A 25410-nucleotide genomic window follows, 5' to 3' on the forward strand; every position below is an offset into this window, starting at 1 on the left:
TGGATAAAATTTCAACTACTGATCCTAGTCACAAGTTGGAAACCCACTGGCCACTGATTCATTTTTAAATGTAATCTTGATTTCTAACCTTTCTAAATGATTTTTAAAATGCATTATAAAGTTGAAAAAAAAAATAAAAAAATGAAAATTTCAAATACAGTGTATGATGTGTTTTCGTCCACACACATTTCTCAATATGTTCCACACTACCTTAAATAGTCAAGAAGGTGTTTTGATTTCTATGGTTTCTGCCATGTAACAAGATTTGGGACAATAAAGGTTTCATAAGTTAATGAACACTGTGGTTTTAACAATGTTTTGTTAACTGCTGAAGAAAAAAAAAAATATGCCTTAGTTAAAAAAAAATATTTAATAATAAATGGCTTCATGGCAGTCAAGGATATATTTACTTGCCAGACAATATTTACTCTGTTGCGAATATTATACCAGGTAACCAATAATTGATATTTTATTTGCAGAGATATAGTGTATGAACAAAAATACTAAACAAGATAATTTACAATTCTAATTAGGCTGCAATCAAATCGATTTACAACTGCATGTCTCAAAGTTTTTAATTTTAAAGGTTTTAACTTTATAATCATAATTGCAGTAACAACTACATGAATGATAATTGCACGACCAATTATGCAACTTACTTTCAACCATGCCTAATTGTTCAGGTTTGAAAGTTAATAGCTAGACTAATGATTAAATCTGCTGTATTTGAACACACAAAATCTTTATATGCAAAAGAAAACAAAACAAAAAAAAACAGTGTTTACCAGCGAGTACATTGTTATTCTATCATTTAAAATAAATATTACGTTTGAAAGGTTGAAATATACTCCTTTAGAATGATGTTACTCAGACAAATGAAGAGAATTTCGCAACAAGAGACTTATACTGGGTATAGACAATTGCATGTATAAAGTTTTTTTTTTAACATGTATAACAACCATTACCAAAAATATATATATTTTATATATTAGTCAAACTTACAGATAGATAATCTCTAGACACTTCAATATGCACTCCATGTTGTGAATATTTCCAAAATCAAACGATTAAGTCCTCCATATATCTTGAACAATTAACAATACAAAATCCAACAGATCATTCATAATGGCAAGTTCCTAAATTCAGTCAGACTGAGAATTTAACATGTTTTATAAGTGAAAACCTCTGACAGGATTGCCATTTAAAAGTTCTCTTGAGGTATACAAACAAGACGAAGAATGTGTTCCTAGCATAAACATGTATAGGGCTTATTGTGGCCCGGGTCTGCCAGCTAGAATTCACTCACCCATTACCATAAGACACCGTACTAATTGTACACATAGGGTCAAGGCTGGCCTCTGTACACATCATGCATGCAGTAAGTCTCGAGACAATTCCATTCCCTGAGACTATCAAAACATTCGTAAAACAAATTTTTTCCCTCCAAAATATCAAGCTCCTTTGTAGAACATTAGAAATCACAAACTTTCGTAAACAAATTCATTCCCTCCAAAATATTAAGCTCCTTTGTAGAACAACAGATATCCCAAACACCAATTTCAAGTATTTTTCTATTTCACAAATATCCATCAGGTCTTAGAAAATTCAATTACTCAAAGTTATTAGCAAGATACAAAAGGCTGGCAGTACAACCATTTTTTTTTTCTCTCGACTTCATCCAAAAATCCATCACTTCATAATTTCTAACTTGAACAAGAAAATTACCTCATTTTACCATGCTAGAGTAGCTGGTTTGATGATTTCATAATTGCTCCATGAAAAATGAAACCTAATTTCTCATTTCCTCGCTATCAAAAATTGAAAAATGACACACACAATCTTCATACTGAAAATTCAATTTCATATTACACCAATTATTGAGGGTATTTCATATATATACATTGTATACCTTTCAATGACCTTTCAATGAATGCTGACGATTATTTCAAAATTTAAACTTTTGACAGTGGAAATGAATTAAAATAGGTTCTGAAAACCAGTAGGCATGGTTTCAAAATTCATGGCAACCCTCCAGAACATTTTTGAAAAGTACTGGTTTAGTACATTCTAATTTATTGAATGAGTGTGCAGAATGGTGTAATTTACAATTTTCATATGAACAAAATTTATTTACACTTGTATATTACATTTGAGATCTAAATTTTTGTCTGTCCCTCAGCAAAGATATATTAGAACCATGTTAACAGGAGCTTGGACTTTGGGTAGTCATGTCAAACAACACTATGACGTAGGTCTGTCTATTTCATTGCTGCCTACTCGGCCATTGCTCTTTGAAATCAACAAGATTTGTCTGGCTTCTGAGCTGAGACTACGCAATCTGTGTATATTTCACTTGAAACCAGAGTCATTTTCAACTTGTTTTGACGCAAAAAAAATATAGTAACATCTTACCGAAAGTCCAAGGTCTTGTTAAAATGGTTTTATATATGTCATATATGTCCATATTTAATAATATGATCATGGTGTTTTAATAATATCAAATGAATTACTACATACTTGTTGCACATGTCTATAACAAATCATACTTTTTTTTGTCTTGAGCTTTGCTTTTTTGAATAAGAAATCTTTAAATATATAGTTATTTATTTTAAAGATATATTTATATATAACCACAACACTTATTTTTAGGCATTATTTTCAACCCCCTTCCCTTAAATTTCCCCTTGAATCTTTACCCTCTTTCAAAGGAATAGTAGTATTAGATATACTTAAGTCCTCTGCATTCAATATATGGTAAACAACAAGAACTATGCAAATGCTACAGTAGTACACTTTGAATGTAAACAAAATGTCTAGATTAAATGTTGACAAATCTAGGTTATGTAACATGTTACACCATAAAAAAAAGATACAGTGTGACCTCAATATGCTGGGCCTTACCTAAAATCCTGAGTGCTGATTTTGCTGGTGTTGGTCATATTGGTCGTATTGGTCAGGGAATCTCCACTCCTTGCGGGGCTCCTGTTATCAAGACAAGAGAAATCAAAACAATTATCATTATACCGTAGCATTTCATATTTATCATACATCGACAGTCATATTTACTGCTGTCAATTGATTTTTTGATTATCACTTCGATCGTTACTCTCCATCTATATGCTGAAATTTTCCCAGTCACCTGAGGAAGATAATTGCATCTTTTATCAATGTGACATTAGAACTTGGGTTAGGAAAAGCTCCACCGTTTCTTTGGCCGACAGTGAGTTTACTTGCGGAGGAAAATAAATGGAAAGTGGGTCGTGGGCTAATTGATCCCACGCAAGGAGCCAACAGTTTTTAAAAGACAACATTGTAAATTTGTTTAAATTTTGGTGAGGTTCCATATTCAAATATTTTGTTTGTACTTGTTACCGTTTCTTCTGATATTTAAGAGTAAATGGCTATTTGACTTTTCTTTTAATCAATGAATGGTTGTTTAAAAAAAAAAATTGTAAATAAAATTGCTTGCATGATTATCAATTTTCTTACAGTACATTGAACAAAATGAGAGAGCCTTGATTTCAAATTTCCAAAATTCTGTTCAATTTAATTTGCCAGCTTACTCAAGTACATGTATTATTCTCTTTTGAGAAATGGACAGGCATAGCTGCCTACATCCACTATGCCTGTCCACCTCTCAAAAGAGAATAGTACCGGGTATACATGTATATATCTGAGTAAAAAGACCGCTCTATGCTACTTTGAACTTTAAATGGAACCATTTTAACAGGAGCTTGGACTTTGGGTAGTTGTGTCAAACAGCATTGTAACGTAGGTCTGTCTATTTCATTGTAGGCCACTCAGTCATGGCTCTTTAAAATCAACAGGATTTGTCTGGCTTTTGAGCTAAGGCTACGCAATCGGTGTATATTTCACTTGAAACCAGCGTCATTTCAACTTCTTTTGACGCAAGAAATAGATAGTTACATCCTACTGAAAGTCCAAGGACTTGTTAAAACGGTTCTAATAGCTTGAAGTCCTTATCTGCTACGACCCTGGGTTTTTATTTTTTATTTTATTAGTTTGCATTGAGTTCAATGCCAACTGTTGATTGACAAGGGTAAATTTCTAGATGAGATATCTTATAGGAGATTACTTTGCAGCTAAAAGCCTTTGGGGCTGATTCTATCTCGAAAGAGCATTGTACATGATTATTACTGAAGAATTCAGTAATCAACATAAAATAATAAAAATTTCCTTAAATATCTATAATTCCCAAAATGCAACACAATTTTCAGGGTTTTTTTTAGTCTTTTTTCATGTTGTATTAAATTGATTTACTTTAATTGCAATCCTTTCGTTACTCTTTTCTTCTTGAAATATTAAAGATGAACATTCAATACTGTGGTTTCATCAATATTCGTTGAATACCAATTTTCGTGGATTTCGTTGTTAAGTTGATCCACGAAATTAAATGTTTATTGAAGTGCAATTTTTATTAATATTTTGTATTGATAGGCCGGTTGGCCACTAATTTACGTATCCTTGAAACTGTGATTTTTACTTTTATATCCACGAAAATTGATACCCCCGAATATTAATGAAACCACTGTATGACGTCATTGATATCTAAAAGTCGATTTAGTTAAGGGATGCTATGAGTAGGACATTGAGTATGTGCAGATAATTTTTCAAAACCATAATTTGGTTTCGACAAAATAGAGCAATATAAACCAAGCTCAACAAGAAAAAAAATGAATAAAACCCAAAAACAAAATGACGATATAAGGCTAATTATCCTAGGAGACCGAAAATACCCTGCTTTTTTCAACCCTCCAGTGTCTCTACAAACACTGTTAAGAGCTAATGAAAATGTCTTCTTGTGATTCGATTCAAGATATATACTATCTCTTTAAAGGTCAAGTAGGCCAACTAATTCTGTGACCACACAATAGGGACTCCGAGCTGGTATTTAGTATGTGTGGGTTGTATTGAGAAGCAATGCTTATTCATGCTATTATTTAAGCCCACCAGCAAAGCATCAATCAATGACGAAACAGCTATAATACAAGATCTTCTATAAACAGCGTATATATGTTTATTCCTCTTTGAGCCAAGTACTGGGAAAGCACATCAGGGTTTTTTTTTCTTTCTTTCTTTTAGTTTTAAAGTGAAGCAGGGTTTATATATACAATGAACATCCATATCTAAAATTTGTGCTAACAATGATGTCATTAATTTTCATACCTTTTGGTCTGAAGCACTAATATGATTAATTAGATAATCAAACAGAAATAGCATTTGTATTAAACTATCCAAAAATGTTAATTCCTTGTGCTTCACTGTTATAAACATGCTTTACATTTTCCTGTTTTTTAACTGTTTCTATCACTTCAGGGGACCAATTTGTTTCTTAATTATTACATGTAATTACAAAGTGTAAAATACTTTAACTTTAGTGTTTCTGCTAATTACTCTCGATAAGTGAACCTTATTGTTTATTATGCCTTCATTGGCCAATTAACGTATGACCCTGTTCACTAGTAAGTACCTACCCTTTTTTAGTGTAACTGCATGTACTGTTGACTTTGCCTACATGGGCCTATTGGTCAATGACATAGGTTTGGTAGTAAGTATCTACCCCCTATTAATGTAGCTGTACTGAACTTGACTATGCCAGGGCCTGCTGTTGTATGACATGTTTGGTAGTAAGTACCTACCCTCTATTAGTGTAGCTGTACTGTCAACTATGCCTGGGCCTGCTGTTGTATGACATATGTTCCGTAGTAAGTACCTACCCCCTATTAGTGTAGCTGTACTGTCGACTATGCCTGGGCCTGCTGTTGTATGACATATGTTCCGACTCTGTATCACTCCGCCCATGAACATATGTGCTTTCCTCATCTTGATAGTACTCCCACTCTCTCCCGTAATCTCTATTCTTGGTGTTGTCGTAGCTCCCTCGATGGTTCTGCGTATAAGAAGGCCGTCGATCATCCACTTGGTCATAATATTGCTGTCTCTCTCTGCTACTATCTTCACTAAGTGTTCTTTCCATGGAGTGCTGGTCTCGATTACTCTCCTCACTATAAATCCGGTTACTTTCCTCACTATAAATCCGGTTACTTTCCTCACTATATATCCGGTTACTCTCCTCACTGAAAGTTCTATCATAGTGCCTTCCTCTGCTTGAGGACTCTTCTTCACTGAGTGTTCGGCTCATTTCCCTCCCCCCCGAGTAGCTTTCATCTTCCTCACTAAAGCTTCTATCATTAAGCTTTGCACGTTCGTAATCATCGTACTCCACAGGATCATAATCTGATCCACGCAAAGAGTAATCCTGATCCTGATCGTAATTCGGATCATCCTGACTCCTCCTCTCGGAGCAGTGAGTCAATTCTTCTTCATAAGATTCATTGTCTGGTTCTGGAGATAGATCTCGCTGATACCGATCATGAAAGTGATGTCCATTTAATGACTCCTCTTCATCAAAACTTTCAAAACGGTCAAATGATCCCTGTCGATCATCATCCAGCCCTCCTCCATCGAATGAATCAAACTGTCCATTATAGTAAAAATCTCTGCTGGGTTCATGCAGAGGAAACTGCTTTACTGAGACGTTGTGTTGGTGAGGAGGGGGGTAGCTATTGTCACTCTTGTAATCACTGTCTTCAGACATCCCAGCTTTAGAGGCAAAACAAAAATATTAAAGCAACCATCAAAGACTGTTAGAAAGATGAATACTAGACCCTTCATTCAAAAGATATTGATCAAAATTTATCAGAATTTAAATGCTTCAAAAAGATTACAAAATATGACCTGCAAAAAGAAGCAGAGTCCCCATAATGCAGTGATACTATAAAAGTTTAATCAAACTAATCCTCAACCCTTCTATATGTAAAGTCATAAATGTCTGGAGAATTCAAATCATGAATAGCAATATGAAGAGTGCTGCATTGAAGTTACTTCCCTTTGCATGTATTAAACATGCAATAACTGTACTTACATTGAGTAGAATATGTATTTTGGCGCTGTATAGTCATCAACTATAAAATACAAAAGTTGATTTTAATAAAAAAGCAAATGACGTAATTTTTTTTTCATATTATTGACCATTATACAATTTTTCAATATCTCCTCTCTCTCTCTCTCCTCTCTCTCTCTCTCTCTCTCTCTCTCTCTCTCTCAGATAAGCACATGCTAATAAAAATCAGCCATTTCAACAAGACCTTAGACATTTGTTATCATGAAACTATTTACCCATGCATCAAAAGAAGTTGAAAATAATCAAAATATGCATGAGTTATGTAACGCACAACTTAAGAGTAGACAAATATTGTTGTTTTCAATTAGCGAAGACTGATTGGTCAAAAATGAGAAAGACAGGCCGACTACAATAAAATAGACAGGCCTATGACATATATGTTGCTGTTTGATAAAACAACCTTAAGTCCAAGTTCTTGTTGACAGTTAAAATAGCTCTATTCCTACCTCTTGATCGATGGTGTTGAGAACTTTAAGTTTATTTTCCAATTCTGCAGCTTCAGCCTCTGGGAGATCTGTGTAATACAAAGAGACAGCGTTATATTTATCATGTAATAAAAGATTTAGAAAGAAACTTTTAAAAATCTTACATACAGACTTAAGCTGCCATCCAAAAATATTATTCAATCATTTCAAGAGTCAGAACCTTTGTCCAAAGGTAGGTAGAGGAGAAACCTCAAGAAACTTATGTTGTCCAAGAACAGAAGAGCACAACAGATTGTTTCTTGGCTTCTTCTATACCAAATGGCAAATTGAGTTTTTACTGTTTTCTTACTTGAAGGGAAATAATTGTTTTATTACATATACCAAATCTACTGCTACAATTTGATGAGATTATACTTTGTCTATATAGTGACTTCACTGTGAATAAAACCTGCTTTCACAAAATTGAAACCGAGCTTTTATTTCTTTCTATCATTAATTCAGTAGGAAAAAATTATCAAAGCATCAATTAATGAAAGTACTGAGAGGACTGAAAAATCAAAATTGATTGTAGCTAGCAAACGTTTAATTCAAAGCACTTCATGTAACAAATAAATAGATGTTGAAAGATTATGAAACTAAATGAGGAGTTATCATTTAATTAAAGCAATATGAGCTGAAATTTTCAAGCTGATTTATTTTTTACGAAAATGTTATTTTCTACTAAAAGCCTTATTTTTGTTGGCAAAAGCCGTTAAGAAGCCTTAATTGAAACAAAATAGAATTATTGTCGTCTTGTACAAAAATTGAACTGCTATATATTCATTAGAAGAGAAATCTTTCCTCTGCCAAATATTAATGATTTTTTCAAATCATATTTATTATAAAAGTTTAAGTTACATGCAGACTTTGCATACTAGCAGGTTTTTGCAGCAAAATTGAATTCTAAAAAATGCAGGTCATATTGCTTTTATTAATATTCTGTGACAAGAACAACATTGTGCTTATACAAAGGAAGCATTTTAAGAGCTCTGTACTGTAATATTGTTGTAACTGTTGGTCACGCAATACACAATAACCCAAATAATCAATCAGAAAACCAGTTCAGCAATATCCATCTATTTGATGTCATCAGAGTTTAATCAATGACACTTTCTTGAACTTCCCTCAAAAACTGTGCTCTTTGCTTCTATTAAGCTTCAAAAGAGCCAAAGTTTTTTTTTCTCACCTTTAATATAATGAATCTTTATTTGTTAATGGATGGGCCTATTTTTGCAGGCACTACATCTAAGACGAAAATCAATTTCTAATGTCATCTAGATCACCTTTGTTGTTATCAAATCTTAAGGGAGCATTTCATTATCAAGCAACTATTTCTTGCCTCTCTTTTAATTCATATATATAGCCCCTGAATCAAAGATTTTTTCTTAAAACGTACTACACGAAACAGTGCACCAAGTTTACAAAAAATACACCCTCTTGAAAATCAATTAAATTCCTCTGCCATTTTTAAATTTCCGTCTAATGAGAAAAAAAAAAAAAGGTTCTTTATTGACTGTTGCTCTCTGTGCCTTAAAATCCCTGGATCAAGAAATGCATCTGGAGATTTGAACACTCTCAGAAGTCGAAAAACGTGGAAATTAATGTATGAGCTGAGCAACTTCCAGCCTGTGCCATAGGCAGATCTTTCTTCAGTACAAAGAGATGTCACCAGGATATTGATAAACTTTTATTATTCTTGGCTAATGAAACTGAATCCAGTCTAGACAGCCAGTCAAGCTATCAGACCTACAGCTTCATTGATCACAAAGTTGAGCATTACCCCTGTGCCATGGCCTCCTGGGATGATGTTTAAATGGAAATTTATGCAAACATATCTAGCCCACTTCCATCTTTTTAGGCTAAGTTGTCATAATGATTCTCTACACCCACTAAAGCAAGGAGCTTCCTGACATACAACATACAAATGACAGACAGACCGCTGAGAAATTCTTCTGCTGATCAATTTTTTTTTTTTTTGGATATACATATAAAATTCCCTTTGTGTATGCAATTTCACGAAATTTGGTCCACTTGTCAAAAGAAACCTGCAGGTCTCATTCCTCACATTTTGCATGCACAGTCCATATTAAGATTTAATGACTTAATTAAAACGAGTTCCAACCAGACCAAAAACAAACTTTCCATTCCATATATCAGTGTAATCTAAACAATTCATCCATATAAATTGCTTTTTATTAAATTAAAGATTTTCGGATGGGAGATGAATATAGACTCTCTTTAATCAATACTCTTGACTGTAATGATATCAGTCTACTGCAATTTGTACAGGTATCCCAAAAGATGTCTACTTTGGAAGCCTACATTCATTAATAATGGCTTGAAATCCAATATTGGGCCACTCACTTCAGCATACAATACAAGTTATAGGTCAGTGCCTTTTTTTGGGTCAATGCAATCTGATTTGCAATATCTAATATGGATGCATACTTCCAGTTTTATTTGTCACCTAGCAGTAACACAAATGACTACGTTAAAATTGTGTTTTAGTCCATAAAAATTTCCACATTTACGCAGAAACAAAAATTCCCTGGCCTGTTCTTGTTCTGTAAATAATTAACTCTTTTATCATTATTAATATCACCTATCACAAAAACAAACAAATTAGGTATAGACAAGTGGCACAAAATTACTCTGATTCCAAAGCTGAAAATCAAATTTCGACATTCTAATGCAATTGCAGCAGTGTACATCATCGTTGCCTTTCGAAATCGTGCAATTTACAAGTTCATTGCAAATTTTTAGCAATGAGTTTTCAATCAATATTTTACCACTGGTTGCCCTATATTCGGGAATCCCTAAACTATAAATGTCATGATGTTTATCATTCGCCCAGTTTTCAGTCCCTGAAAACACATTTATCTGTCTTTCTCACTGTGTTAAAGAAATTATGGCATCCATCAAATATTAAACAAAGAGAGAGAGGGAGAGAAAGAGTACTAAGCAAAAAATTACTTTTTTCACTCCATGGGAATTTAAGACAGAGGGTAAAGCAAACTTGGCATGTTTTAAATTTCTGTCATTTTTTGTGATTTTAATAAATGTAGTTTGATCCATATCATTCAATGGCAAAAATATTTTTCTTTTTTTTGCTTAAAACTTGAAGGAAAGAATAGATAATTAAAAAAATAATAACTACGAATACACAGAGATGTACCTTGAAAAAAAATACAATATACCAAATACCATATGGTAAATTGGTAACTCATATGACCATGTAACATATGGGAATTCATACTCTTATGACATCACCATATACCATATGGAAGCTCTCATACTCTACATCACCACATATGATATGGTAGCTTATACTCTACAAAAACCATGTACCATATGGTAACTCGATCATATTCTACATGACCACCTACCATATGGTAACTCATATTCTACATGACCACCTACCATATGGTAACTCATATTCTACATGACCACATACCATATGGTAACTCATATTCTACATGACCACATACCATATGGTAACTCATATTCTACATGACCACCTACCATATGGTAACTCATATTCCACATGACCACATACCATATGGTAGCTCATAGCTGTGTCTACATCACCACATACTATAAAGAAGCTCATATTCTACAGAACCATGTACCATATGGTTACTCATATTCTACATGACCACATACCATATGGTAGCTCATAGCTGTCTCTACATCACCACATACTATAAAGAAGCTCATATTCTACAGAAATATGCACCATATGGTATTTCATACTCTACGTGACCATGTAACATGAAGTAACTCATGCTCTACAAGACTACGTACCATATGGTAACTCGAATCTAGCATCCAGAAGGATGGTGTGTCCCGTGGGAAACCTGGTGCCTGTGACCTTGCCATTCCTCATTATGAGCTCACTATCCAGGGACAGCCATCTTCCTTCACCCTCCTACAAGTACAAGACAATGGATGCAATGATTGGGGCCCCCCAAAATAGAGCAACTTATTTCAAAAATTTGTTTAGCAATGGCATACTAGTAATAAAAATACCCAAGACAATAAATTTAAAATACATGTATTTTGTTAACAATTAACTGCCTATCTGTTGTATATTGAATACAATGTTTAGAAGTAATGATAGAACTATTTCATTGAAAAAAAAATCAAGGATGTTTGTAACAATATCTGTACATGTAAATTGATAATTATAAAAGCAAGTATTTGGTACATGAACACTTTGTCTAGCTATTGTAGGTTCCTGTAAGTCGACATAAAGGTAATCAGAAAATTATTTGATGGTTTAAATCGGCAGACATTATGGTCAGATAAGTTAATTAAATCCCTCCCACAGACCATTAGACAGGTTCAGCTTGGATACGAGGGGACAAGTCGATTCAATGACTATTGGTTGCATGAGGTCTGATCTATCAAGAGATGGAGACTCATTTCAATTAACCAGGCAGCAGGATCCAGACCAAAACAAGCAATGTTAATAACTCATTACTGAAAATGGCCAGGCGCTTTCGGGGAACAATTTTTCTGAGAGAAGGAAAATAAGCTCAGTTAATCCTTTGATTTTTTTTGATTTTCTTTGAGGGGGGGGGGGGGGGGTGGGGGGAATACATTTGTGGTTTGTTGTTTACCTTTTTTTTTTCAATTTTCCCAATGGGTTCCTGTTAAATACAGATAAGAGGGATCAATAAATGTATTTATAGGAACTTGGATTCTCTGTAGTTTTCTAGTCAAGTGTCACCAAACATGGGATCTCCCCATCCATCCCAACCCTTTAGGGATTATCCTCAAAGAATCAATTGTCATTAAAGAATTCTGTATCCTGATAAGGAAACAATAATCTGGCGATAAATATTGAACTCATTTGCATATCAAGCATCTCACATCTTGACTGAGCTGCAAAATGATCACTAGATAATGTCTCTGCCTTTCTATTGTGATGGATGCTTCAGATTCTTCCATTTTTCACCCACGACTTATGGAGCTTAAAGAACTGGCCAAAGATCTGGTTTCATCTTTCTGTGTAGTCCATCAATCTAACCATGCAGCGGCTGTAAATGTATATGTATTTGCATTTTTTTCATCTAGATGCCAGATTTAAAGAACCATTTTATAGAGACAGCCAGGGTTCAAAAAAAAATCTTGAGATTTTTGACTTTGGCTAGGAAGTATCGATACCTGTGCACGAACATCCATCAATATGGGATCTTAGAAACTACCATTATCCTATCTTGATTTACTGCTGTAATCAAGTTAATGATAGTTCTTCCATGATCATTAAATGGAAGATGTTCATGGAAAAGATCTATCTATATTCAGAAAAAGAACTCCAAAATTCTGTTTGCATGCATGTACAGCTGATTTTTTTCAATGTCTGAATTGGGTTTCTTCCTAGCTATTAACTGCACATGTGGCACTTTAGTGAAAAACATGATATACAGAAGACAGTGAACACAAAAAAGTCCCAGACACAATATTGGGAAAAAAAATTATCAATTGCTTCCTAAAAAATTACTTAAAAATTTTTTCAGATTAGATTTAATAATGGATTATTATAATATTCAAGTTTATAATGGCACTAGCTTATCATTTTACTACCCAGGCAATTTTATCTGGTGAGAAATTATAAAATTCCCAACCACAATTACTCTGAACAAGAAATCATTTTCTGACAGTAATTTTATCCAATTGGAATCCATCTTGCAATAACCTACTGTTTAAAAGTTCAGATAAAATTGTATGAACAGATCAGACATTGACACCAACAAGTGCAGATGTTTCTGAAATTGTTCAGCGTTGGTCAGCCTTTATCAAGATCTTGATGGCTATAATAAGATCAAGTTTTCATTGATGATTACAGTATTTCATTCCCTCCTGGATGGTCTTTCACCAAAGACAATCAGTTCCAAGTCTCTTGCTGCATGGGGAAATAATTGTTCCAAATCAAATTAGTTGTAATACCTGTGCTTTAAAATACTGTAAACGTATTAAATTTGGCTGCATATTCTATTTTTTATAAGTTTTTTGGAAGAAGGTGGCTTCCGCTAAATCAAGTACATCACTAAATTTCAAACGTATATGTATAGATAAATAAGTACATTCAGATATAAAGGGCTACATCAAATCCACACTTACCTGTTGCAAAATCGTTTTCCGCCAAATATTGTACATCCTAATTATAGTACGTTTACAGTATCTGAATCAAGTGTCATGCTTACTAACATGATTTTCTCAGTCTTTTTTTTTATGGGAAAAAAATTATACTGATCTACCTCAGATCTTGATTATGGTATTCTACTTCTAGCTCCCCCCCCCCCAAGCCATATAGAAAACTCATGCAATCTTCAACCTCTATGGAGATCCTTGGTTTATATGAATTTGATTCAACTCGTTTGGAAAATTAGTCATCATATACGGAATTCCTTTATAGGAGAACTCTAAAGATTAGTTTATGGTGCATTCATCATTTGACAAGGAAGTTCACATAAAATTCAGCTAGTCATTTATAAAGGTATTAGGAGCAATCACTTTTACCAACAACCAAAAAATAGAAGAAAAAGCCGCTGGTCTGATTAGATTCGACTCATCTGGAGAACTCTTCACTGGAAGCTGTTCGTGTCAGCGCAGAACTTGGTATTAATGAGAATTAAGTGGTGCTTTTATGGATTATTCCTGGAAAAACGCTGTTCCCTCACTCATCTTCAAGTTCCTATATACATCTGTCTACCAACTAGTTCGTCAAAGAACATTTCTAGTCTTAGATAAACAGAACATTTCTCCAGACTCCTAGTGCCACCATTCATTATTTGCAAAAATCCGTTAATATTTTGACCAGCTTAGGAAGAAGCCTCTTTTGACAAATCTGTTACAGTTATCTCTTATATTTCCCGAAAAAAGTGTCTCAGTCTATATAATTTTTCTCGACAATTATTGTTGGTATCTATTTGCTACTCAAGCAAACAGATCGACCAATATGCTTCAGCTACATGAATTCTAGATGAATCAATCATATATATATATGTACGGTATACCTAAGTTGATTGATTTATTGAACTGATTTTCTTGTCCCCTCCCAAAAAAAATCTCTTCCTTTACCTTCAGATTTCATGTTCTGCAAAATCTGGTTTATATAAAACCAATGTACATTACAAGTAATGTATATATAGAATCATCACACTGATGTTTTGATCTCAGCCTTGTTATCAATTCAAGTGGTAAGCATCGGCCAAAACTCGAAGAGTTTGAGTCAATACTGTCCAAGGGCAGTTAATACAAAGGCCCTGGCATATCAAACCAATATACAGCAAAACTCGTTTATAACGAATTTCAAGGGACCGTAGAAAAAACTTCGTTATAGCCGTAATTCGCTATACGTTTATAACGAATTCGTCTAAAATATTATAGCGAATTCGTTATAAAATAATCGGCATACAGTTTTCCACACTATCGTAAGTTATAAAATTGGTTTTTACCGCAATTTTCAAAAAAATGTCAATATAACCATTTCATTTTAATGAAAAAAAAATCCGTATACTATTTGAATTTGAGTATCTTATATATGCATCTTAACATTGCATGTATCTTCAATGAAATTTGAAATGGAAAAAAATTCGTTATAAAAATGATAAAATACGTTAAGATTTTGCCAGCGGGGGTCTTCAAATTACTTCGTTATAGCCGTAAATTCGTTATAGCCGTGTTCGTTATATACATTAATTTTATAAAGGTTTATATAAGAAATTTGCTGGGACATGAATAATAATTCGTTATAGCCGTAAATTCGCTATATCCGTGTTCGTTATATTCGAGTTTTGCTGTATAACTAAAAGCCAGGAACTTTTAAGGCCCAAAAAAGTTCAGGTCAGCAAAGAGGAGGGCAAGTTTAAAGGAAAGGATGGGAGGGAGGGCGCAGTTAGAGATGTTTTGAGGTCATATGGAAGGGAGAGAAAAGGGAAGGGGAACTGTGAGCCTGAGTTGGCTTACTGAGTTAATTCAGAGACATTGTTTTGAGGACAAATTATACTGAAAAGAGCTGGGAAACTGGGATTGAGTTAGGTTACTAAGTTCAGAGACATTGTTTTGAGGACAAATTATACAGAAAAGACATGGGAAACTGGGATTGAGTTAGGTTACTAAGTTCAGAGACATTATTTTCAGGACAAGTTATACAGAAAAGAGCTGGAAAACTGGGCTCGAGTTGGCTTACTGAGTTCAGAGACATTGTTTTGAGGACAAATTAAACAGAAAAGACCTGGGAAACTGGGATTGAGTTAGGTTACTAAGTTCAGAGACATTGTTTTGAGGAGAAATTATACAGAAAAGAGCTGGGAAACTGGGCTCGAGTTGGTTTACTGAGTTCAGAGACATTGTTTTGAGGACTAATTATACGGAAAAGAGCTGTGAGCTTGAGTTGGCTTACTGAATTTGAGTGGTGAATATCCCTCAATGGGAGCCAATGGAGACCCAGCAGCTTATCCCACAGCATGCCTTTATTCCAGATCTCAATGATCAAACCAGTGTCCAGGCAATTTGTTTCACTACAAAGAGAAAACAATGTGTTAAGGTTAAACCCAAGTGTATAATAATTCAATATTATGAGGAAAGACTCATTTGAACCTCTAGATCTGGGTATTTAAGTTACATATAAGCATTGTTAGTCCCCTTCCGGTTTTCACCGGAGGGGACCATAACTTTCCTCTGCGTCCATCTGTCTGTCTGTCCGTCTGTCTGTCTGTCTGTCCGTCCATCCGTCTGTCTGTCCCACTTCAGTTTCCCACACTTTTTTTCTTTATGCGTTTGAGGAATAATATGAAATTTGCTAAACAGCTTCAAAATGTCAAACTACGGATCAAGTTTACACTTTTGTAGCGTCTGGTTGACATATTTTTTGAGAAAATTAATTTTTTATATTCCAATTTCTTAATGTTCGGGTTTGATATTCTATATTACAGTGCATTGTTTTCACAATTTCCACAACCCGGTAGGGGACGTGTATTGCTTATGCAATACTCTCAGAATGCTTGTTACATTTAGTATTGTATACGGTTTTGAAAGTATAATTCATTTATTTTAACCAAATAAAATGTATCCATTCGAATAAGCACAATTAAGAGGTAATGGCTGATTTTATTAATGGAAGGAATGTGTTACTGTAAACTTTAAAAATCTATGGCGCACTACAAATTTTTGCATCTTTGACTCAACCTCCCCTGAGGTCTATAAAATTAAATAGTGAGCTAGCAATTTTTTCAAATGTAATATGTATTCAGTTTCTTCAAGTTACAAAACAATAACCTTGGCCCTTTTTTAATACTAGATGTGTGCTCTTATGCAAGTCACAGACGGTCGATTCTGTTGTTTACACAATTACATAGTATCAGTATTTCAAGAGTTGCGCCAAATAAACATGGATTAAATAATTCAATTCATTGCTGATTAGTACCTACCATTTTCAAATGTATTCTGTATGTGCATAAGAAAAGGTAATAAATGAATGAATCCAAGACATTTTTCCATCTATGTTATATGTTTATATGTCTTGATTTAATCACTCTGCAGAAAGCAATTCATTAAGTTAAAAGATAAACAGCCTCAGGTCCAGAACTTTTATTGCACCATGTTGGGTTCTGTATATTACAATAAACAAACCAATCTCTTTTGTGTTGCAATAAACAAACCAATCTGAATTAAAATGCAACTATAAGCACTAGGGGTTCATATGATTGATTATATTGCATCTGGAAAACAACATTTATTGCAACAGGTGCTCATAAACTACGGCTGATGGTGATCAAGTTTAAAGGGCCGTTTTTCGATACAGTGGAGCCTGAACCGGTGACATTTGCTTAAACAAACACCTGTGCAATCAGACAATCAGCGAATGTTTAAGGTTGACAATGTGTCACATGTTTATGTCTGACAATGTGTTACATTTTGTTGCTTAATTATCCCTGAATACTATTCTGTGGTGACATTAAGAGTCTGAGTTAACATACCATAATTACGAGATAAAATCAATGATTATAACCCATTGTCTGTAACAGCAGATGAACTGTCTCTCTCACTCTTTGACTCTCCTCTCTATCCTAGTTTTTTTTCTCTATTTCTCATTCTTTATTTATATACACATTTAATTTAATTTTTTTTTTTTTTTAAAGGGGGGGGGGGGGGGGGGGGTTTGTTTTAAAAGTTGTTACATATGTAATGATAGATATCATTAATTAGTCTTAGAGTGCATACCATAGTGCCCATTTGATATTAAAATTCAAATAAAGTATTTAATCACGGGTATGATTCTCAGTTGTCTCAATTATCTTATGTCAAAATCTACAATATCAAATTGCAGCATTAATGTTTTAGAAATGCATACATTGTAAATTCCTACCGACACATACTGTAAATTCCTTATATTTCGTAAGTACTAAATTTTGCGATCTCACTGGTTTGTATCAAATCGCGAGAATGTAAAATCGCAAATGAGCAACTTTTTTCCTTAATTCTTATTGTTCTCAACTCTTAAAAAATAATGGCGAAATTTTAAAATTCGCTAAGGGTGTTTCTCGCGATTTTACGCAGATATTAATTCCTCGCGTTTATTTAGGAATCTACAGTACACGTTCAGCCTTAACTTTTTCCAAGATATTAGGTAAACTTGATCTAATCTTGCACCAATACAACATTAATTGTCATGGTTATGCATTAGCACACATTGTCCATTAATTCAGATCATTAAGACATATTAATAGCTAATAATTAATATACATAAGGCAAAAGAAAAATCTTTTTCATTTGAACTTGGGTTCTCAACCCTTCCCCCCCCCCCCCCCCCCTCTCCCCCCCCCCCCCAATATCCGAGTTTGTTATCAAAGCTAACTCTGGTAAATGGTGAAAAAAAATCTTCTCCCAAAATAGAGAAAATTGATTTCTGGCTTGTCCAGTTTAATACGTCAAATGGAAAATAACTTAATTTGTTCTATGAGCAATCACACCATGAAAACACAATGGGGGAAAAAAACTATACAAATTCAATGATTTGAAATGGCGCAGAGCCCATTGCTACAGTGATAGTGAAACAATGTCATTTCTTTCCATCAGACAAGCCATAAAATAGAGTCTGATTGCTTTTATAAAGTAAATGACGAAATGACTTTCGTGTCCTAGGTTACCACCTTTCCCCTGAAGGTTAGCAGTCACATAATCAGGTTTTCTGAAAGAAAACCTTCCAAAACCATTCAAATTTCCTCTCTGAAGACAAATCCACAGTAATGAACAGTCGTAAAGGTGAAACTGAGGTAAAGTCATTTGGAAATCTGTTCACTGTGGATTCCTAAATAAACGTGAGGAATTAATATCAGTGTAAAATTATGAAAAAGCATATAACCCTCGCAGATTATGAAATCTTGCTTTAATTTTCCAGAGACTTTTAAACATCTTGAAATTAAAACCATACATTAATTCAGTCCTTGCAATTTTACATCTTGAAATTTGATACAAAGCAGCCAAGTCCCGAATTTAGTACTCCCATAAAATATAAGGAACTAATCTACAGTACTTTGACACAACAAGAATGAAGTCAATTTCAAAAATGATTTTTTTATACTGCATACTTTTCTATATTCGTTTTTAAAGAAAAAAAATTTAATTTGAGATTTTAATTTAAAACAAAATTAAAATCATAAATGTAATTGAATTTATCAGAATTATGTACATAATGATCTTCTATGTTCATAAGTTTTATTCTGACTACAGTGTAAAAGTTAAGACACAGAATATGTCTAAAATTAGATCAACAGGTTACACTAAAATAGATATATACATTAACATTCTTGTTGAACGTAATGTAATGCCAGTTTGGCTTTAAACTTTTCTACAAACTGAATATATCATATGCACCCTATATATTGCTAAATATGACCTAATTTCCGCCCAAAATAAGGAAGAAACTACATTTATTAACAAGCAAAAGATTTGCAATATGGCCATAATGGGAGTTAATGTATCTATAGAGAAATTTCTTCTTTTTAATCTCCATCAAATCAAGTAAATTGTTGGTCTCAAATGTTCCAAGGTGAGGTATTCTGGCACTGAAAGGTCTCTATTACTCAAAAGTACATTCTAACACTGCGCCATGATTTCGTGCTTCGTGTGTCATCAATACATCACTGTGGCAGTTATATGACCCAATACCCAGATCACTAACATTGCATGTATCATCTTATTTCTACAAGTCCCTGTCTGACAGCATATAGCATTGTATCAATTATCATGTTATGCAGTGAAACCCCTGACAATTCAGCAGTCTTCCTGATGAATTATTTAGCTCACAGCCACCAACTTCAGACTATACATAAAAGGGTGGATTGCGTCTTGCTTTGATTCTCTCTCTCCCTCTCAATCTTTTCAATATTTACAGAAATAACCTACATTTGTGAGGCAAAGAAAGTGTTAAAAAAAAAATGGCATTCATTATTCAGATGCAGATTGTAAATTCATTTGGATGAAACAGAATTCTGAATAGAATACGTTAATTCTGTGCTTGGTTACAAGCGAATTTCTACTTTTAATTTTATTTCTACTATCTTCTAATCAAATGGACTGAATATGTATCAAAGGAGATTAATCAAGTCTGGTCTGTAATTTCTGAGCAGCTAGCTAGTGTGTGTTCAGTAAAAAGGATTATCTATATATGGATCAAGGACTATCAAAAAAAACAAATGGAAGGAAGAAAGACATTTTACAATTCATCCTGTTGTTTTATAGACACTCCTAATCTTAAACACTTATTTTTGTTCAGTTGATCCATGGAATCAAATGTTCATCACATTACTAAAATAATGTGACAACAGATTTTATTGACAGGACCATGATCTGCAAATTATGTATCATAGAATGTAGGAAATTGACAATCTTATAGAAAATTGAGGCCAAACAACTTTAACAAAACCTGTGTATATAAAAACCAAATTGTTTCTAGAATGAATAAAACCTAGTAGTTAAGATTTTTCTTTTCCAATAATTATATCTGAGAACTATAAGAAAGGAATTTACTTGACCAAGTTTGAAAGTATGTACAGTAAAGAAAGAACTTGAGATGATTTGATGGACTTTTGCTTCCATAACAGTCAACAATTATTGCAGGACATTGATTGGGTAGCAGTCAATGATATCCGGTAGAGCTACATATTGATTTACCTCTAACCACCAGGAATCACAACATATAATGAAGACAAACCAGGACCGTCCACATGGGATAGGTTTACTGCTCAATCCAGGGCAATTAAACTTAAAAAAAAAAAAATGTCCACCGCAAATTTGGTACTGTTCTCTTACGCTTCTAAGACTTATTGTACGTTCCATATTTTAAAAAAATTGACCTCTGATAGATTTATTGAACAGACTCTAATTAAGAACCATTACATTGCAGTCATCAATATAAGAAAAACACAAAATCACAACTGTTTGCCAAAACTCAAGACTAGCTACGGTTCAACCTGGTGGCTTGTTTGGAGTTCAAATGAGCCGGATTGTCCTTGACTAAATGTTACTATATATACCCGATATACTCAAAAATCAATTTTGTTACATGAGGCAGTAGAATCTGTAGGGATAAACAGGGTAATAAGATACACAGAGGGCAATACAATTGTGCCTTACCCTTTGATAATTGTATCATTATTGCAGGGTTTCCTTGAACCTTGGCAACAAGTACATAGAATTAAAAGATTAATCCTTGCACTTGATGGTAACTTGAAAAGAATGTGGGTTAGAGAAGGAGTTATCTGCTAAAGTACCTTTGTGGGAATACAAAACCATTTTTACTGATTCTAAACGGTATATTGCCACCTGGGTGATAGTTTATATTAAGAGTGTATAGTGCAATGCAAACCTTCAGGCTTCAATCGGGTAGAGTGCACTTATTTATTACAAATATGATACAGAGTAATACAATATTATACTTGGAGGATAGTTTGGCAAATTTTGTTCAATTTTTAGAAATACCAAGCACTAAATATTTTGGCCAGTTTTCACTTCAATTTTAAAAACGTTGTTGAAAATTACTCTGTGGAAATATGCATGGGCACTCTATATTTTGGTGTCACTATTTCTTTTGCCATATATTCACCAACTTTTACAGGATGCAAAAAGAAAAAGAAAAAAAATCTGATAAATCCAGGTACATCCAACAATGTATAATAATAAGAGCTAGTTAGATAACCTAAGAAGACACTTCTGGGAGAGTTAAGGTTGGACTTGGCATACTCACAGAGTGTGAAGAACATAAAACTCTTATTTCTGCAAACACATAATCCAATATCATGAACACCTATACGATCATTTATTGCATGTTATATCATAAGTTATAAACTAAATCCTGGCTTTAAATCATATATTATATAATATATATTTCAACATATATATATATATATATACTGTATACAGGGAAATATTCGCCCCTGTTTTATTTTTACCCTATTTGCTCTCGTTGTCGGCGGGCGAATTTGAGACTGGGCGAACTCCAATGTTGCGTAATATATCTCTCTTTAAACACAACTGTGTCTGGGCGAATTCAAGATGGGGCGAAACTGTTTGCAAGTGTAGAAGGGCGAAAATTACACGAGGCGAAAATAACCCTGTATACAGTATATATATGTGCATGGAATTAGCAATTTAAATTGCCAAAGGATTGTTTCATTTAATATGCATGCTTGAGTCTATGAAGATATGCCGAAACTTGAATATCAATAACAGCAGAAACACCATATATGGAAACACCATAAAGTGTGATAGGCAAACTGCAGCTGCTGTATCTAAAAGTAATGAAAGAAAATCTCTTGGAGACATTTTTCAATATAATCTTGTCTCCTTTATCAGACATTTAGCGAGGCAGAATGATGAAGGTTGGAAATTGATTGACAGATATCACTAAAGCTGGCCCAACATTACAGCGTGAAATTTCCATGCAAGCTCTAAGCATATTGCAGAACACTGTTGTAATGTCAGTAGGAGCGATTCATATCAGATAATCATTTTCACAGCATTACTTTCTGGAGAAAAAAATTTTTTAATTTTTTTCTGAAGTCCTGTGAATGGAAATATTGAACCTTTTTAAGAATTATATTCATTTCATTTTCTATTATAGATCCAAAATTCTTTCAAAGTTAATTCTTAATACAGTAAAACACGGTTATAAGGAACATGCTTATAATGAATTGACGCTTATAGCGAAGTGATTTTTATTCCCCATGACTTTATTACATGTTGTAAACTTGGAAGACATAACAAATTACCCTTATAACGAAGCAAAATCACCTGTCCCTGGACCTTCGTTATAAGCGTGTTTTACTGTAAATACTGAGAATGAAAATTTTTATCAATGGTTAAGGATAAGGAGAGTCATATAACCCTAAGATGATTGCAAAACTTAAGAAATAGTTAAATCAGCAGCTATGAAAACATTGACTTGAAAAGCAACACTATAATGAATAAAACAAAATTCAGCACATATTAGCTATTTGCGCATGTTTTAATCAGCCTTATATACAGCTGCTTCTGATGCAAAAGAAACTCCATCCCTTATTCTGAAAGCCATCATATATTATTGATGAAATGTACAACACACCACTCATTAAAACCTCCACATAAACAATTTGATAGAAGATCCACATACCAAATTTTTCTCTAAAGAGCCTTCCAGATTACTAGTCCCACCAGAGACCAATAAAAGGCATTGAGCCAGAAAGTGATAAACTGCTTGTCAATTCCTCACAAAAAAGGGTACTAGTATTACGCAATGGCCTACCCATGCTGCAAGATGCGTTTCACATTGAATCTGGATGGCAAAACCCTACTCATTGGTAATTCAACCAAATCATGCCTTTTATTAATTGATAGCTACATGTACACTGCAACATCAAGGTGTACGTCACTTACTTTTGAAACAATATAGTTCTTACATACTAATGGGTTAACCCTGATGTAACAGATTAAAAATCCATCCTGTATTTTGCAAGACCATATCAAAACTCCCAAAATCATAGCAAAGGTACATTAATTTATTTCAAATTGTTATCCTGTGCATAATGATCATCCTTTCATTTAAATTAAACAATAACCGTATATCCAGGGTTTTTTTCGCGTGTCACAAAATTTGCTAAAAATGGGGAAAATGTGTAGCATTTTAAATTTGTGTTAGTCATTTTTGGCAATTTAAAAAGTTTCTCATAGAAAATGATAAAGGATAAAATTTCTGCATATTCAATAATTTGCGATTTAAAAGAGATTGCGAAAAGCGAAAATTAAGATCATTGGCGTAACTTAATGGACATGCAGTATTTTAGGTCCCTGAACACAGATAAATATCTATATGTGGGTGACTTTTACATATACATGTAATGCTAGAATCTATAATGTAAGAGATATTTTGAGAATTCAAAGGTCCAGTCAAAATTCAAGTCTAAAATTAATTGTATTTTTAAAATTTTAATAAGTATACAGAAAATTAGTGTTGATGTGACAGTGCAATATTAACACACATAAAATTACTTGAACTGATATTCCATTGCTCATTTTGTTTTATTATCCCAGTACTTTCATGTTAAATACTGAAACCTGATTGGTTTAGACGCAGTTGATAATCCGTTCTATTACCCTCAGCATTAGCAACACACTTACCAACGGGTAACATAACGAAGTGTTACATGAGCGTAAATTATGCGCGTACTTTTGCTGTTATCAATTTTATTTTTTTTATTTTTTAATCAAAATATACAAATTTTTGAAATTTCATGTTTAAAAGTCATTTCTGCATGCCATTTATCCAGTTTTTTGCCATTCTGATCCCTATAATAGACTGCAAATTTTTTTTTGTAATTTCTATAACCATGAGTACTGTGATTTTAAATTATATTCATCATACAATTAAGACTCAATAAAAAATAATAGTTTACAAAATAGTGAAGTGACCCTTATGAATATATATGGCTAAAAATTTCAATGGAAATTCAAATAATCTTTTTATGTACCAATTTATGAGTTTCCATTTTTTTGGCATAACTTTAAAATTTTACTTAAGTTCTTGCTGATATAATCATAGTTTTGTGCTGAAAAAGATGCATACAATGTCAACTTTTGCATGGTCATAAACCTTTCTCACATTCAAAACTTTATACTTAAAAGTGTCATCACAATAATAAAAATTAAACTTTTGATCTTACTGTTATATTCATAAAAAATTACGCATACAGTGATGCCTCATTATTCTGTTCACCTTTAGTCATCAAGATTAATAAAGCATTCCAAAATTAAGTTACCAGCAACACCAATAAAGTTTGAATGTATAAGAATATTTTACATCATTTGAATGCTTTGCAAGATAAGTAATGATGAAAAGATCTAAAAACCATTTGCTATAAATCTCATACCAATATAACTGAGACATATACTCAGACAATGAATTTGTAAAGATAAAATGTATTTTAAATGTTTAAATGCAATTCTTTTAGTATTTTTTTTTAGGAATGTACCGGTATATCACAAACTGGAGCCCGGTGACCCAAATCTCCTTCAAGAGCACTGCATACTTCCTATTAGATTTCTCAAGAAGGTGTGGCAATGAAAATATCAGTTTTTATAATTTTTACAAGAACTGCACTTTGCCAACTACATTATGTATGTTTATGTACATTGATTTGTGATAGCTAAAGTTGGATTTTATCTCATTTAAATATATTTACATTTGCAAATATGTATCCTTATATGAACCCATAAAATAGCAAAAACATTCAATTATGTGTGAACTTTTTCATGAAAACATAATTACCACATATGAGCTTATCGTTTGACAGTTGAATTATTGTTAACATATAAAACACTGTAATCTTAATATTTCTGACTGATTTGCCTTTATCAAAAATTTATATATAAAGTAATAAACAGTAAGTTTAGAAAGTTCATGGGATATGAACTTGGTTG

At 33.3% G+C, this 25410-nt stretch overlaps 1 protein-coding gene across 23 annotated transcripts in view; it reads right to left on the reverse strand.

Moving 5' to 3' along the window:
- The window catches only part of LOC128178469 (protein unc-13 homolog B-like), a 102996-nt gene that overhangs the window by 55963 nt on the left and 21623 nt on the right, over positions 1–25410 (reverse strand). For all 23 annotated transcript variants that reach the window (XR_008242959.1, XR_008242962.1, XR_008242958.1 and 20 more), the window contains exons 4-9: positions 15860–15977; positions 11254–11377; positions 7432–7499; positions 6947–6986; positions 5739–6624; positions 2902–2982 (exon numbers count right to left, since the gene is read on the reverse strand). Coding sequence is in view for 17 of the 23 variants with exons in the window: in XM_052845643.1 (XP_052701603.1) it covers positions 2902–2982; positions 5739–6624; positions 6947–6986; positions 7432–7499; positions 11254–11377; positions 15860–15977 (1317 nt within the window). In the remaining 6 variants the exon portion in view is untranslated. The remainder of the gene's footprint in view (positions 1–2901; positions 2983–5738; positions 6625–6946; positions 6987–7431; positions 7500–11253; positions 11378–15859; positions 15978–25410) is intronic.

Source organism: Crassostrea angulata, chromosome 3, assembly GCF_025612915.1.
Source record: "Crassostrea angulata isolate pt1a10 chromosome 3, ASM2561291v2, whole genome shotgun sequence".
NCBI lineage: Eukaryota > Metazoa > Mollusca > Bivalvia > Ostreida > Ostreidae > Magallana > Magallana angulata.